At 46.5% G+C, this 15,228-nt stretch overlaps 1 protein-coding gene across 4 annotated transcripts in view; it reads left to right on the top strand.

The window, feature by feature from the left end:
* The window catches only part of NBEAL1 (neurobeachin like 1), a 145,235-nt gene that overhangs the window by 119,195 nt on the left and 10,812 nt on the right, over window positions 1-15,228 (top strand). For all 4 annotated transcript variants that reach the window (XR_008327608.1, XM_053365990.1, XM_053365969.1 and 1 more), the window contains 9 exons: window positions 351-460; window positions 640-757; window positions 2,641-2,738; window positions 3,591-3,707; window positions 6,472-6,561; window positions 8,632-8,741; window positions 10,196-10,368; window positions 12,297-12,391; window positions 14,338-14,454. Coding sequence is in view for 3 of the 4 variants with exons in the window: in XM_053365990.1 (XP_053221965.1) it covers window positions 351-460; window positions 640-757; window positions 2,641-2,738; window positions 3,591-3,707; window positions 6,472-6,561; window positions 8,632-8,741; window positions 10,196-10,368; window positions 12,297-12,391; window positions 14,338-14,454 (1,028 nt within the window). In the remaining variant the exon portion in view is untranslated. The remainder of the gene's footprint in view (window positions 1-350; window positions 461-639; window positions 758-2,640; window positions 2,739-3,590; window positions 3,708-6,471; window positions 6,562-8,631; window positions 8,742-10,195; window positions 10,369-12,296; window positions 12,392-14,337; window positions 14,455-15,228) is intronic.

Here is a 15,228-nt window from a genome sequence, read left to right as displayed (position 1 = left end):
GCACCGAGGGCCTTCTGACGGTTCCCTTGCTGCGAGAAGTAAGGTTACAGTGAACCAGGCAGAGGGCCTTCTTGGTGGTGGTGCCTGCCCTGTGGAACGCCCTCCCAGCAGATGTCAAGGCAATAAGCAACTATTTTACTTTTAAAAGACAACTGAAGGTGGCCCTGTTTAGGGAGGTTTTTAATGTTTGATGCTGTATTGTTTTTAATACTCGGTTGGAAGCCGCCCAGAGTGGCTGGGGAAACCCAGCCAGATGGGCTTGGTATAAATAATAAATTGTTGTTGTTGTTATTGTTTGTTTGTTTTGCACGGTTAATAGCAACCTAATTGTCTTAATTGCGGCTCTACAGATTTCAGCTTGGGGCAGCTGCAGATCTCGAAAGAAGTCGTGAATGATGTTCTCCTCCCGAAATGGGCGCAGTCACCAGAGGACTTCATTTTTAAACACAGGAAAGCTTTGGTGAGCTATTGATTGCCCTCTGGGTTCAGTGTCGAAAATGCATATAGCACGTGCTGTCCGCAAGGCTTAAGCTGTACGTTTTGTTGCTAACATTTGATTTGGATGTACAATACTTTGCAGCGGTCTTCGCTGCCACTTTTCCTGCGAATGCTGAAACCCGTTCTCTCGGTCTGTCCTAGGAGTCGGAGTACGTCTCTGCTCATCTCCACGAGTGGATAGATCTGATTTTTGGCTACAAACAGAGAGGGCCAGCTGCGGTGGAGGCCATGAATGTGTTCTATTACTGTACTTACGAAGGTACCAAGCTATGTTTTTCTTGTTTATTTGTGTCCGATTCTTCGTAACCCCATGGACCAGAGCAGGCCAGGCCCTCCTGTCTTCCACTGCCTCCCGCAGCTTGGTCAAACTCATGTTGGTAGCTTCGAGAACACTGTCCAACCATCTCGTCCTCTGTCGTCCCCTTTTCCTTGTGCCCTCCATCTTTCCCAACATCAGGGTCTTTTCCAGGGAGTCTTCTCTTCTCAGGAGGTGGCCAAAGTATTGGAGCCTCAGCTTCACGATCTGTCCTTCCAGTGAGCACTCAGGGCTGATTTCCTTCAGAGTGGATCGGTTTGATCTTCTTGCAGTCCATGGGACTCTCAAGGGTCTCCTCCAGCACCAGAATTCAAAAGCGTCAATTCTTCGGCGATCAGCCTTCTCCAAGCTATACGTTACTCTTAAATCATTGTATCATGTGGGAAAGAGTTAAATGTGATTTACATGGCAAAATTATTGCACCTTGCTGATTTCTGCCTCATAGCGTTCTACGGCTAATTCCCATTGAGCCACAACAGGGGGGAGGCAAAATGTTAGGAAAACGTTCTTTAAGAAACAGATAAAAGTGTGTAGGAGTTGCACTCTCGGCTTGTCTGGTGTCAGCTGGAGTTGCAAATAAAGGGAGAAAGTTGCAGGCTGCAATTTCTGCACAAGGAAAGTGCATGTGCACACACACACTGTCAGCACGCACACTGACGACAAGGTTGGAAGTAAGACAATGTGTACTGCTGATACTGTGGGTTTTGCTGTGTCAGGATTGTCAATTACTGGAATGAGATTATACCGTGCTGGAGAGATAAAGAAGGAATGCAAATAGCTTGTATATAAAAGTAACAGAAATGCTTGTGGGTCAGTTCAATGCGGTCATGCCACCCACCGTCTTGGATTTTCATGAAACTTGGTGTACACCCTTCCCTTACGGTTGAAAGAAACCCCCTTAAATCCCCCCCCTCTATCTCAAATGGTTTTAATTTTATAGCACTTCAAAGTTTCGTGAAATCTGTGTTTCTGTCCCTCTTGAGTTCCTTGGCCTGGTGTGCATTTTATATTTTTTCTCCATAACCAATGATCAGATCTCTTTGAAATTTTACACAGAGCTCAATAACATGATGAGGATTTCAGGGGAAAATACACCAACACTCAATTTTTTAAATAAATGCCTAAAAAATGTACAAATGTAGTTTTTTTGGTGGAAAAAGGAGGTTTAGAAAACCTAAATTTTCAGTGTGAGGGCATGATGGAATCAAAAGTTTGTGATGGTGAAAATTATTGCAAAGATATGCTCTTTCTCAACAAAGAATAAAATTTATGGGTCTCTTATGTCTTCTCAAGAGGAAGAGAAACACAGATTTCATGAAACCTTGAAGTGCTATAAAATTAAAACCGTTTGAGATAGAGGGGGGAAATTTAAGGGTTGGGGTTTTTTTGTTCAACCATAAGGGAAGGGTGTACACCAAGTTTCATCAAAATCCGAGACGGTGGGTGGTGAAACCCTTGTTTTTTTGCCTTGATTTGATGTGGAATGATCCTTGCTCAACCAGTCAAGCAATAAAGAAGCTCTTGACTGGAGAATTTGAGTGTGACTCCTGTTCTTCTCCTCTGCCTCTGAGGAAAAACTATAAACAGTAAGAAGTGGTTTTACTGAGGTGCCACCACAGCAGCAGAAAAGCGCAGAAGTGTGTGGGCAGTAACCTCTAATACAAAGGCCTCCATCCCTTACGAAGGAGCATCATGGGAACAGCTGCAAAGGAGGAAGAAACTACATGCCTCCCAGTAACAGATAAATTAGGCGAAAGACCTTGTGTCTAAATTGTGTAATTAAATGAATGGGGTGTGCCCCACTGATTTGTTTACTGTCTTCCCAGGAGCTGTAGATCTTGATGCCTTGACCGACGAGAAAGAAAGGAAAGCTTTAGAGGGGATGATTAACAATTTTGGACAAACCCCTTGTCAGCTACTCAAGGTAAGTCCTTTGGCAGCAATAGAGAACACAAGTTTGCTACCCTGCACTGAAACACTCCTTTTGGATATGCTGTGGGTGGAGGGGAAGAGAGGGGAATAATATATTGTTTCGTGTGTGTGTGTGTGTGTGTGTGTGTGTGTGGTCCAAAGGCACACAAGGCCTCTGTCTTGTCGAAATTAAGTTGGTCTGGCTCTGGTCAGTGCCTGGGAACCACACGGTCACCACCTTAGGTTCCAATGTGGGCTGTAAATGTAGAAAAACAAATAAATATGCAGAGTTGAAAACTTAAATTTGGCTAGAGAGCCCCGTGTGAGTGTATATGTTTCGCCCAGCCATCCTTGTACTGGATTTACTAAGTTGTTCTTCTAGTCTCCTTGCAAAATGTGCTTGCCCGATAATTGTGCATGGTTAGGTAAGGTAAAGGGACCCCTGACCATTAGGTCCAGTCGCGGACAACTCTGGGGTTGCGGCGCTCATCACGCTTTACTGGCCGAGGGAGCCGGCGTACAGCTTCTGGGTCATATGGCCAGCATGACTAAGCCGCTTCTGGCGAACCAGAGCAGTGCACGGAAACACCATTTACCTTCCCACCGGAGTGGTAGCTATTTATCTACTTGCACTCTGACATGCTTTTGAACTGCTAGGTTTGCAGGAGCAGGGACCGAACAACGGGAGCTCACCCCGTCATGGGGATTCGAACCGCCGACCTTCTGATCGGCAAGTCCTAGGCTCTGTGGTTTAACCCACAGCGCCACCCGCGTCCCTGGTTAGGCAAGCCTAAATTCCTAGTAACTTCGTTGCCAGGTTTGAAGAAGGCTTCCACAATTTCCCTGCTATTTATGTTTTACCCAGGAGCCGCATCCTGCAAGACTGTCTGCGGCGGAAGTGGTGCAAAAGCAGACCAGAAATGAAAACGCTGCATTTCACCTGTTCCAACATCTCCCTGAATTGAAGTCATTCTTCATTGAGGTAACATCTTGACAACATTGCATAAACATGAATTTAGAGAGAGTCGGCTTGAAAACAACGAGGTTCTTTCTAGCTAGGCCAATATGTGCAGCCATTCCGCCTGTCTTGCTCGTTGCAAGGCTTGGGTTACCTATCTGTGGTGCATGCAATGTATTCAAAAGGCTAGGGCTGGTCTCTTATAAGATTGGCTTGGGGCCCTGGCACTGTTCCACAAAATCAATGAGTATTAGTCCTGACTGTTCTTCACCCACCATGCCTTCTTGTAAGGCGGTTAACAGTGCAATGATTCTTCAACATCAACTTTGTTGGACTGGTCATGTTGTGCAGATGCCTGATTATTGTCTTCCAAAGCAACTACTCTATTCCGAACTTCAAAATGGAAAGCGTAATGCTGGTGGTCAACAAAAGGTTTAAAGACACTCTCAAGGCAAATCTAAATAAAAAAGTAGTATAAACACAGAGAACTGGGAAACGCCGGCCTGTGAGCGCTCCCGTTGGAGAACAGCCTTTACCAAAGGTGTCATGGGCTTTGAAGACACTCGAACTCCGGATGAAAGTTAGAAATGTGCAAAGAGGAAGGCACGCTTGGCAAACCCTCAACGTGATCAACTCCTGCCTGGAAACCTATGTCCCCACTGTCAAAGGACATGTGGATCCAGAATTGGCCTCCACAGTCGCTTACGGACTCACTGTTAAAACCAGGCATAGCAAACTCGGCCCTCCAGATGTTTTGGGACTACAACTCCCATCATCCCTATCTAACAGGACCAGTGGTCAGGGATGATGGAAATTGTAGTCTCAGAAACATATGGAGGGCCGAGTTTGCCTATGCCTGGTTAAAACCGTGTTCATGGAAGACAATCTTACTTGCCTACGAGTGATCGCCAAGGAAGAAGATACCCAGTCATTATCTCATATGCACATATTTGGGATGGAGTGGCAAGGAGAATAACATTGCTGAGGAGCATACCGTATCTTTCGCTCTATAGGACACACTTTTCCCCCTCAAAAATTGAGGGGAAATGTGTGTGCGTCCTATGGAGCGAATGCAGGCTCCTTGGCTTCAGCGATAGCAACGCGAAGCCTCCGAAGCGCAGAGGGAGCACTCCCTCCGTGCTCCAAAGGCTTTGCGTTGCTTTCGCTGAAGCCTGGAGAGCGAGAGGCTTCGGTGCGCACCGACCCCTCTCGCTCTCCAGGCTTTAGAGATAGCCGCGCAGCCCCTCTGGCAGGGAGAGGCTGCACGTGGCTATGGCTTCTTTAGGCCCGGGTAGCCTCTCCAGGCAGGATGGATCCCGCTGGCTGCCTTGGCTTGTGCCATAGCCGCGCACAACCCTTCCGGCAGGGAGAGGTTGCGCCTGTACGCTGCTCTTTGGGGCTGGGGGGGGGAGATTTTTTTTCTTGATTTCTTGATTTCCCCCCCTAAAAACTAGGTGTGCCCTATGGTCCGGTGCGCCCTATGGAGCGAAAAATACGGTACTTTTCCTACACTTCCTTTCCCTGTGCCTTTAGGGTACGTGAGCCCAAGACACTGGTTTTCGACTGGTGGGTCAGAAACTTGCAGCCGGACTTCCAACTCCCATCAGCCCCAGCCAGCATGACCCCATTGGTCAGCGATGATGGGAGTTGTAGTCCAGCAGTACCTGCAGGGCAACTAATTTCCCATCCTAGCCATTACTGGGATGCTGTCTGACCCGAAGTGGATCTCAACAGCAGCCCTACAAGCGGAAGGTGGAGGGGAATGAGGTGTGGATCCCCAATTGCCCGGTTGGGCTGAAGGTTGACCCTTGCTCTAAAAATGTTGGAGACTACTGCGCCAAGAGGATTTGCACAACTTGTTGATCTCATGGGGAGCTTTGCCAACTACTGTCTGCCCATTCTCATCCAACTGTTGCTGTCAGAGGCTCAGGAGCAGAAGCGCAGGGGAGAGAGCAAATAGAGAGCGGAGGAGAGGAATCAGAGGGGAGCGTAGGGGAATATGACAGTGGCCCGAGAGATTCCATGAGCTTCTCCAGCGAATCAGAAGATTCCCAAAAGGGGGCGCCTATGGTAAGGGCAAGGGGGGTCCCAGGGGGGACGCTCCAGAAACAAGGGACCAGCGGGGACTCCCAAGGGAGCAGCGGAGGATCAGGACCAGTTCCCCCACCAGAGCACAGTGGGGGGGAAGAGTCACATGAGCCAGGATCAGCCTCTCCTCCAGTGGGGAGAGAAGATGAGTCAGGGGTAACCACACCCCCATCGGGAAGTGGGGGAACGGAGGGAAGGCCAGGTCCAGCTAGCCTCCCCGAAAGAGGGAGCAGTGACACAAGTGTAACGGTCAGAAGGAAAGTGGGAGGCTGCGCGCGCGCGCCAAGTTCAAATGTGGAGGAGCGCGGGACAGCAGAAAACCCGGATTGGGAGCCAGGTCCAAAGGCCCGAAGGAGGGAGGGAGAAGAGTCAGGGGACTCAGCGTCAGAGGAGTCTAGGAGGGCTGAGACTCCGACTAGCAGGCGGACCCAGAGAAGGAAGGAACAGAGGAAGAGGTGGAGTAAGGCTAGAATCTTAAACTGGTGTCAGGGGGGAGGAGATTCAGATGGAACTTCGACGGTCTAAGGTATAGACGTAGCGTTGCGCGCTGCGCGTCTGGAAGTGAAACTGAACTTCAATAAAGACTTTTATACTAGAGAAAGAAGCAGCGTTGGTCTTGTGTGAGCTGGGACCTTGGGCAGCGCTGACAGTTGCCAACTGAAATTATTATTTTTCCCACCCACCCACTCCTCTCTCTTAGGGGATCAGCGATGGGATACCTATTGTTAAGTCCATTGTCCCCAGGAATCAGTCACGTTCTTTCATGTCACAAGGGAGCCCAGAGATTTTGGTGAGTAGGATGTGACGAAGAGTGCTGTTGATGTTGTTTGGGATTATCAACTGAGCTTGATAGTGATTTGTATGCTCTTAAGCCTTAAACGGCTCAGGACCGTAATACCTCAAGAACGTCCTCTTTCCATACAAACCTACCCGGACCCTGAGGTCATCTTCTGAGGGCCTCCTTTGTGTGCCTCCTCCTCCTCTTTTTTTTTTTTAATAATTTTTTATTAACCGGCCAATCACATCAAATTAAATCACATCATATAAATTCCAAATTACAAAGCCAAATTTTAAATTTTTGTTGGGGGGACCCATATTTCAAGATCCGAAGGGGGGATTCTGATCATCTTCTTGCTACTGCGTTAATGTCCAAATCAGTCCAAACAGAGTTCATAATTCTATCCAGTCTTATCTTGCTGTTTCCACATCACATCTTATTCATATATTTTCTCTTTTTCCTTTATGATCTCTTCTGATAGTCTCCTTAAGCCGATAAACACCAATAATAATCCTGTGTGGATTTTTCCATCCTTCCAATCCTCAATTCGAGATGGTTTCCATATATCATCGCCTTCATAGATAACATTGCTCTTTCCATCATTAATTACAGAACTGTCGCTCTTGAGTCCCCCTGAGAAGTTTCTCCCACAATATAAAAACAGCTCTATTTCTCTATTTCTCCTCCCAGACTCAGTCCTCTGACAGAACTTCCCAATATGGTGACGGCATTTTTAACTGCGTCATTTCAAAGCTCTTATACATTCCACGCTCTTCTTAAAACATGCTTTGGTTCGAAAGTTTATCTCCACACAGCCTTAAACCCACAGCTTAAGTCCTTAAAACGACATTTCTGACTCGTGAGGGGAGGGGATTCTTGTTTAATCACATAAGGAAAGAAAGGAAAGGTGTTTTTTTCCCCTCCCCCATCAGTCATTTGCCATACCGTGTCTTGACGTATCTTCTCATGATTTAATCTTGTCTTGCTTTATCAGAGATCTCTTCTGTTGCAGTCTTTACTCCCCCTCCTTTCTTGAAATATGTGCTTTCCTTCATCCAAATGGTTTCTTTTGAAGTTCTTGCAGCTAGTGGTGCGGATCAGAGACAGCGTCCAGGAGCGCCAAGATCCCACAGGAGGGCTATGTGCCTAGTGCCCCCATCCCCACAAATTCGGGGGTGGTATAGGGCACAGCAGGCAAGGCAGCCCCCCCACCATCCTGGGGGGGTAGGGAGGCTAATTACTCCCATCATAGCCTCCAAATTACCTCGTGTGGGTCGGAGAGATATTATTGTCAGCCATCTTCCGATGCGCCCCCTAGTGGCCCCCCTTGTGTGCCTCCTCCCCAAGAGGTTCAGCAACATGAGAACAGGGCCTTTTCTGCAGTGGCTCCTCATCTGTGGAATGCTCTCCCCAGGGATGTTCGTCTGGCACCTTCATTATACACTTTTAGGTGCCAGGCAAAAACATTCCTTTTTAACCAGGCCTTTGCTTGATCTGATTGACATCCTATGCCTGTTTAGAGTGTGTTTTTTTATGGGGGGGGTGTTGGGTTGTTTTATTTTTATTATGTATTTTGTGGCTTTATATCTTGATTTTATTTTGTGAACCGCCCTGAGACCCCCAGGTATAGGGCGGTATATAATTTCAAATAATTAATAATAATAATAATAATAATAATAATAATAATAATAATAATATTGATGCTGTTGCCCTGTATAACTGTGAAAAACCACAGACTGTGACGTGAAGTGTTATCATTTCTACTGAGCTCATTTTGCCCTGGTCTGAAGCACTTTCACTCTCTTCAAGTAGATCAGATTATTATTACACTACCTAGTAAATGGCAATAAAGTGCATCTCTACCCTCGTATTATTATTATTATTATCATTATCATCATCATTATTATTACTGCTACTACTACTACAATCTAAACAAGGGGGGAAGTAGGGAGGGGAAGAAGAGAAGGAAAATCAGCTGTTCTCCTCCTTGATATTGATCGTTGTGTAAATGTAGCTAATTAGATGCAGTGCTTTAATCATTGGTCGTTTCTCTGCTTTCTCCCAACGCACGTTCTTCTGAAGGTAACAGTGAGTCAGAACTGCGTCATTGGAACTCACGGGTGGTTGCCTTACGACAGAAATATCTCCAACTATTTCACTTTTCTGAGAGATCAAACTGTGACAAATCCCAAGTGAGTAAAATCAGAATAGAGATCATTTTCTGGTCTTTATCGTGCCATGATTCAGGAGGACTTTCGCCAGACGTCTGAAGTGTTATCCTTGGTTGTAAACAACACAGATGTAGGTACAGTGGTACCTCGGGTTAAGTACTTAATTCGTTCCGGAGGTCCGTACTTAACCTGAAACTGTTGTTAACCTGAAGCACCACTTTGCTAATGGGGCCTTCTGCCGCCATGCCGCCACCACCCGATTTCTGATCTCATCCTGAAGCAAAGTTCTTAACCTGAAGCACTATTTCTGGGTTAGCAGAGTCTGTAACCTGAAGCGTATGTAACCTGAAGCGCATGTAACCTGAAGCGTATGTAACCCGAGGTACCACCGTACAGAGGGTAAAAATGTGTATTAAAAGCTGATGTCATGCAGTAGTTAGTAGTTAGGACCATAATGTCTCAGAGCCTCGACTCGGATCTATGCTCAGCTGTGAAACTCGCCAGCTTTGAATGTATTTGAGTGGTTTAGACATAATGCCAAGCCATGTGGATAAGCAATGATAAGCCTTGAGTTCACACCTTCTGTTATTCTTCCCACTCCCAGTCATGGTTTGAGGCAAACCACAGTTTCCATTTTGTCTGAGCCAGCAAACTATGGCCAGCTCTTCATGGTGACCTTTATCTTAGTCACTTTGATAAGAGAGTCACACCTTGCTACCTGCCATAGTAAAAGGCCTTTAGCTAGTATGAGAATAATAATGTTCATTGCTGAGATTAAATATACGCAATGAACTTTGGGAATTTTGATAAATTACGAATTGCTTCTCTGTCTTTTGCTTAACTTTATTTCGTTTTTTGTATTTGTGTGGGTGTAGTATGAGAATATGAGGGATGCGGGTGGTGCTGTGGGTTAAACCACAGAGCCTAGGACTTGCCGATCAGAAGGTCGGCGGTTCGAATCCCCACGACGGAGTGAGCTCCCGTTGCTCGGTCCCAGCTCATCCCAACCTAGCAGTTCGAAAGCATGTCAAAGTGCAAGTAAATAGGTACCGCTGCGGTGGGAAGGTAAATGGCGTTTCTGTGCGCTGCTCTGGTTTGCCAGAAGTGGCTTAGTCATGCTGGCCACATGACCCGGAAGCTGTACGCCAGCTCCCTCGGCCAATAAAGCGAGATGAGCGCCACAACCCCAGAGTCGGCCACAACTGGACCTAATGGTCAGGGGTCCCTTTACCTTTAGTATGAGAATAATTACGCTCATTACTGAGATTAAATATACACAATGAGCTTTGGGAACTTCGATAAATTACGAATTGCTTCCCTGTCTTTTGCTTAACTTTATTTTGTTTTCTGTATTTGTGCAGGTGAGTTTAATGAACTTATATTTATCTTGAAATTATGGGCTGAGCATTGTAGGTAGCGGAAATTAATGCCTTTAAATAGGCAACACAGACCTTAACGTCACCAATTGTTTGCAGAACACAACGAAGCGTGAGTGGTCCTTTTGCGCCAGGACTGGAGATCACACCCAAGTTGTTTGTAGCATCTCACGATGCAAAGCTGCTATTTAGTGGAGGCCATTGGGACAACAGCATCAGAGTGACGTCACTCACAAAGGGGAAATTGATGGCACAGCATATTAGGCACATGGGTAAGTCATTTCTGATAACGGGGGGTGGGAGAGGGAGCATAGCTGTCAACTTACAGATTTGAAAATAAGGGGCCAGCAGCCTCGGAAATAAGGGATCAGCAGCCAAAATAAGGGATTTTCAGAGCGCAGCTATGTTCGACTTCTGAGCCCCTCCGAGCCAAAGGCAGAAAGCCCAGCCAGCAGCCAAACGAAGCCTCAAGTGGTGGTTCCCACAGCGCAGCAACCCGGCAAAGGGGAGGCAGCAAGGAAAACCACCGTCATCTCTCCGCTGGGAAGCGCTGAGCAAAGGCGAGTCCCTAGGCAACACAGCCGATTTGATCGGCACAAGGCATGCAAGCTCCACCCCCCAGTCGTTCTTAGACTCCTTATTGGGTGAGCAACGCAGCCAAGCAACACAGTTGGAGCCTCCCTCCTCCCTGGCCGGCAGGGAGGGAGGGAGAGGAGCTGCTTCCTTTGAAACCCGGGAAATTTAAGGGATATCATCAATAAGGGACAGCAGCGGGACACGGCACTGGGATAAGGTACTTTCCCGCCAAATAAGGGACGGTTGACGGCTATGAGAGGGAGAGATGGGTACTTCAGCATGTTGCTTTGATCAATTAGCAAGAGTCGTGCACAAACTAGAAATGCAAAAGGAAGCCCCTTATGGAATGGATTCCCCTCTTCCCCCGGCCCAGAGAATTAGAGCTATCTCTGCTGCTTTGGTGCAATAGTAGTTCTCCTTCCCAAAGTGATCCTGCTAATATTATTGGATGATTCGGAGCCCAGATAACCCACCAAGGCATTGGTCTCCCTGTCTTCTCTCCCCCCTGCCCAATTTATTTTTATTGATTTTCCAAATTATTACGAATCAACTCAAACCAAATTAAATTACCGTATTTTTTGCTCTATAAGACTCACTTTTCCCCGCCTAAAAAGTAAGGGGGAATGTGTGTGCGTCTTATGGAACGAATGCAGGCTGCACAGCTATCCCAGAAGCCAGAACAGCAAGAGGGATTGCTACTTTCACTGCGCAGCGATCCCTCTTGCTGAAGAGGTGGAATCTGAGCTAAGCACATCCCTTCGCATGTAGCTCCCCTTTGGAGCAGAGAGCTCATTGTCAAGAGATCTCAGCATTGCTTTCTCGGCACGTAAAGGCAGACATGGTTTATTGCTTATTGTACCCTTTTGAAAAATGTGTGTGTGTGTGTGTGTGTGTGTGAGAGAGAGAGAGAGAGAGAGAGAGAGAGAGAGAGAATAATAATAGCTACCAGGGTTCCTGTTGCTAGACTAACGCTCCCATCATCCCTGACGGCAAGCCATGCTATCGGGGGTTTATAGAAGTTGGGTGTTCAACAACATACAGTCGTATCCTGGTTCTCAAACATACCGTATTTTTTGCTCTATAAGACTCACTTTTTCCCTCCTAAAAAGTAAGGGGAAATGTGTGTGTGTCTTATGGAGCGAATGCAGGCTGCGCAGCTGTCACAGAAGCCAGAACAGCAAGAGGGATCGCTGCTTTCACTGCGCAGCGATCCCTCTTCTGGCTTCTGAGATTCAGATTTTTTTCTTCTTGTTTTCCTCCTCCAAAAACTAGGTGCGTCTTGTAGTCTGGTGCGTCTTATAGAGCGAAAAATACAGTAATGCAATTTAATACAATACAATAATATTAATACAATAATACAATCAGGTTTCCCACTCCTGTTCCATCATCATTTCCACTCCTGATCATCCTCATTTCCTCGGACACGCACATCATTTCTTATTTAGAGTCTGGCTGACACCCTTCACTCGCCGTTAAACCATTCTTCCAGCTGGCTGCTTTGCAGCGTAGAACCACGCACCTGTTTTTGTAGAAGCTGGCACGCCGCAGTCCCTTTTAAATTGCATTTTGAAAAATGGGAACGTATCTTGCTGTCCTCAGCTAATCGCTTTCCTTCTCTGTTCAGATATAGTGACATGCCTGGCTATGGATTTCTGCGGAATCCATTTAATTTCGGGCTCGAGGGACACCACTTGTATGATATGGCAAGTTGTTCAGCAGGTAAGTTAGCTTTGGAAGGTCCATGAAGACAACCACCAGTGGGTTGGGAAGCAGCAAGGGGTGGGAGAAGTGTTGTGATCTTGAGGTGTGATCGTCTTAAGAGCCAACTCATGCTTTCTGTGGTTGCTGAATTATGGAAAAGTGTGCGAAATGTACAGGAGCAACTTGGGGATCTGCGATGGACGTGTGCCAGCAAGCCGTTGGGATAACGGCTGACAAAGTCAGCTCTGGTGCCTGAAAGCTCATGTTAAGGTGCCAAAAAAACTCTTTCTTAAGATGGGCTGTTAACTCCTCGGAGCATTCTGCTGCACATTGAAGGTGCAAATCTCTTGTTCACACTTCTGCAAGGAACAAGCAGTTTTAAATGTGACAAAATGTTGCCTGCTGCCCTATATTTGGAATTGGGTCTGAAGAATCCCTTAAAGAGCGTGACTCACAGTTCCTTCGTTTATTTTTATTCAAGATTCCGATATTCCCTTCTTCCTCCAGCCTCAAGGAAGTCGATAGAGAAACAATCAACAGAAAACAACACATCATTTATACCACAGAGTCGTAGTTTTACTGATATTTACTAATATCAGTAAAACCCCACTTTAAAATAGTTTACCCCGTTCTGAGTACTCCAGCTTTTTTAGGAGTGTGGTAGCTGCTTCACAAGGCTGTGTTGATTTTTTAAAATGATGATCTATTTTATTTTATTTTAAATCACCTTTTTACAGAGAAATGAGTGATTCCCCCGGGCCTAAGGGCAAAACCACACTGTTTTTATTGTAACTCACTCTATGTGGGGCTGCCCTTGAGACTGACTCAGAAACTCCAGCGGGTGCAGAATGCCGCGGTGAGACTCCTTACGGGGTCCTCGCTGCGAGATCACATTCACCCAGTGCTCTACCAGCTGCACTGGCTCCCAGTGGAGTACAGGATCAGGTTTAAGGTGCTGGTTTTAACCTTTAAAGCCCTATGCGGCCTAGGACCCTCGTACCTACGGGACCGCCTCTCCCGGTATGTCCCACAGAAGACCTTACGGTCTTCAAACAAAAACATCTTGGAGGTCCCAGGCCACAGGGAGGTTAGGCTGGCCTCAACCAGAGCCAGGGCTTTTTCGGCTGTGGCTCCGATCTGGTGGAACGCTCTGTCACAAGAGACTAGGGCCCTGCGGGACTTGACATCTTTCTGCAGGGCCTGCAAGACAGAGCTGTTCCACCAGGCCTTTGGCCAAGGCACAGTCTGACCCCCCTCCTCTGGCAATCCTCACAGAACTCTAGCCCAATGGTTGCCATTAATTTGATTTGAATTAATTTTATAACAAAATGATTTTAGAATGTTGTATTATTTTACTGTTGTTAGCCGCTTTGGCTTCAGAAGGGCGGGATATAAATAAATTATTATTATTATTATTATTATTATTATTATTATTATTATTATTATTATTGGACAAAACACTTTCCAAGGTTTATTGGTGTGTGTGGTATTACACGGGCCTCTGGCTGTGTATTCAAATCTGACTGGACTTGTATTTTGTGAATACAGCTGAACCTCTACTTACCATCACCGCCTCTTATGGTCGTTCCAAGTCGCGACCGCGGCAAACCCGGAAGTAACCTGTGGGTGGGCCACCGTTCGCGCATGCGCACAACGGCACCTCTCCCAGCAACCTGTTTCGACCTCCGGACGGACCTCTGGAACGAATTATGGTCGCAAATAGAGGTTCCACTGTATATACCAGCAGTAGTCTGATTCAAAACACGACTCTTACCAGGATTGTATGTTGCAATCATTTTCTGTACATTGATTTTGTGAGAAATTGCTTCGTTATGCGACGAGAAAAGCAAAAGGAACCACTGATTTAGAAATAACTGTTTGACTAATAGTTGCATCTAAGCACATTGATGTTTTGAAAGGGCCTTCTGTATGGTTAAAATATATTTTTTTATTATTTACACCAGGGAGGCGTGCCTGTAGGCCTGGCACCTAAACCGTTGCAGATTCTGTATGGACACACCCATGAAGTTTCTTGTGTTGGCATCAGTACAGAACTGGACATGGCTGTGTCAGGGGGCAGGGTGAGTTTGCTTGCTATTTCCCCAACTACACTGAAAGCAAATAACCGTCCCGTGATTTAATTCTCAAGTCTTGGGCGACCTCGTCCATGTGCTTCGTTGTTACCCCTTGCATTTACGCTCGCGAGTTGTGTTTTTAGGCTGCACTGCTGCTAGGCAGACTTAATCTGGGAATAAGTCCCAATGAACACGTTGTTGTTGTTGTTGTTTAGTCGTTTAGTCGTGTCCGACTCTTCGTGACCCCATGGACCAGAGAACGCCAGGCACCTCTGTCCTCCACTGCCTCCCGCAGTTTGGTCAAACTCATGCTGGTAACCTCGAAAACACTATCCAACCATCTTGTTCTCTGTCGCCCCCTTCTCCTTGTGCCCTCCATCTTTCCCAACATCAGGGTCTTATCCAGGGAGTCTTCTCTTCTCATGAGGTGGCCAAAGTACTGAAGCCTCAGCTTCACAATCTGTCCTTCCAGTGAGCACTCAGGGCTGATTTCCTTCAGAATGGAGAGGTTTGATCTTCTTGCAGTCCATGGGACTCTCAAGAGTCTCCTCCAGCACCATAATTCAAAAGCATCAATTCTTCAGCGATCAGCCTTCTTTATGGTCCAGCTCTCTCTTCCATACATCACTACTGGGAAAACCATAGCTTTAACTATACGAACCTTTGTTGGCAAGGTGATGTCTCTACTTCTCAAGATGCTGTCTAGGCCTGTCATTGCCCTTCTCCCAAGAAGCAGGCGTCTTTTAATTTCGTGACTGCTGTCACCATCTGCAGTGATCA

This window comes from Podarcis raffonei, chromosome 1 (assembly GCF_027172205.1).
Source record: "Podarcis raffonei isolate rPodRaf1 chromosome 1, rPodRaf1.pri, whole genome shotgun sequence".
Classification (NCBI taxonomy): domain Eukaryota; kingdom Metazoa; phylum Chordata; class Lepidosauria; order Squamata; family Lacertidae; genus Podarcis; species Podarcis raffonei.
This window is presented reverse-complemented; position numbering and strand designations above follow the sequence as displayed.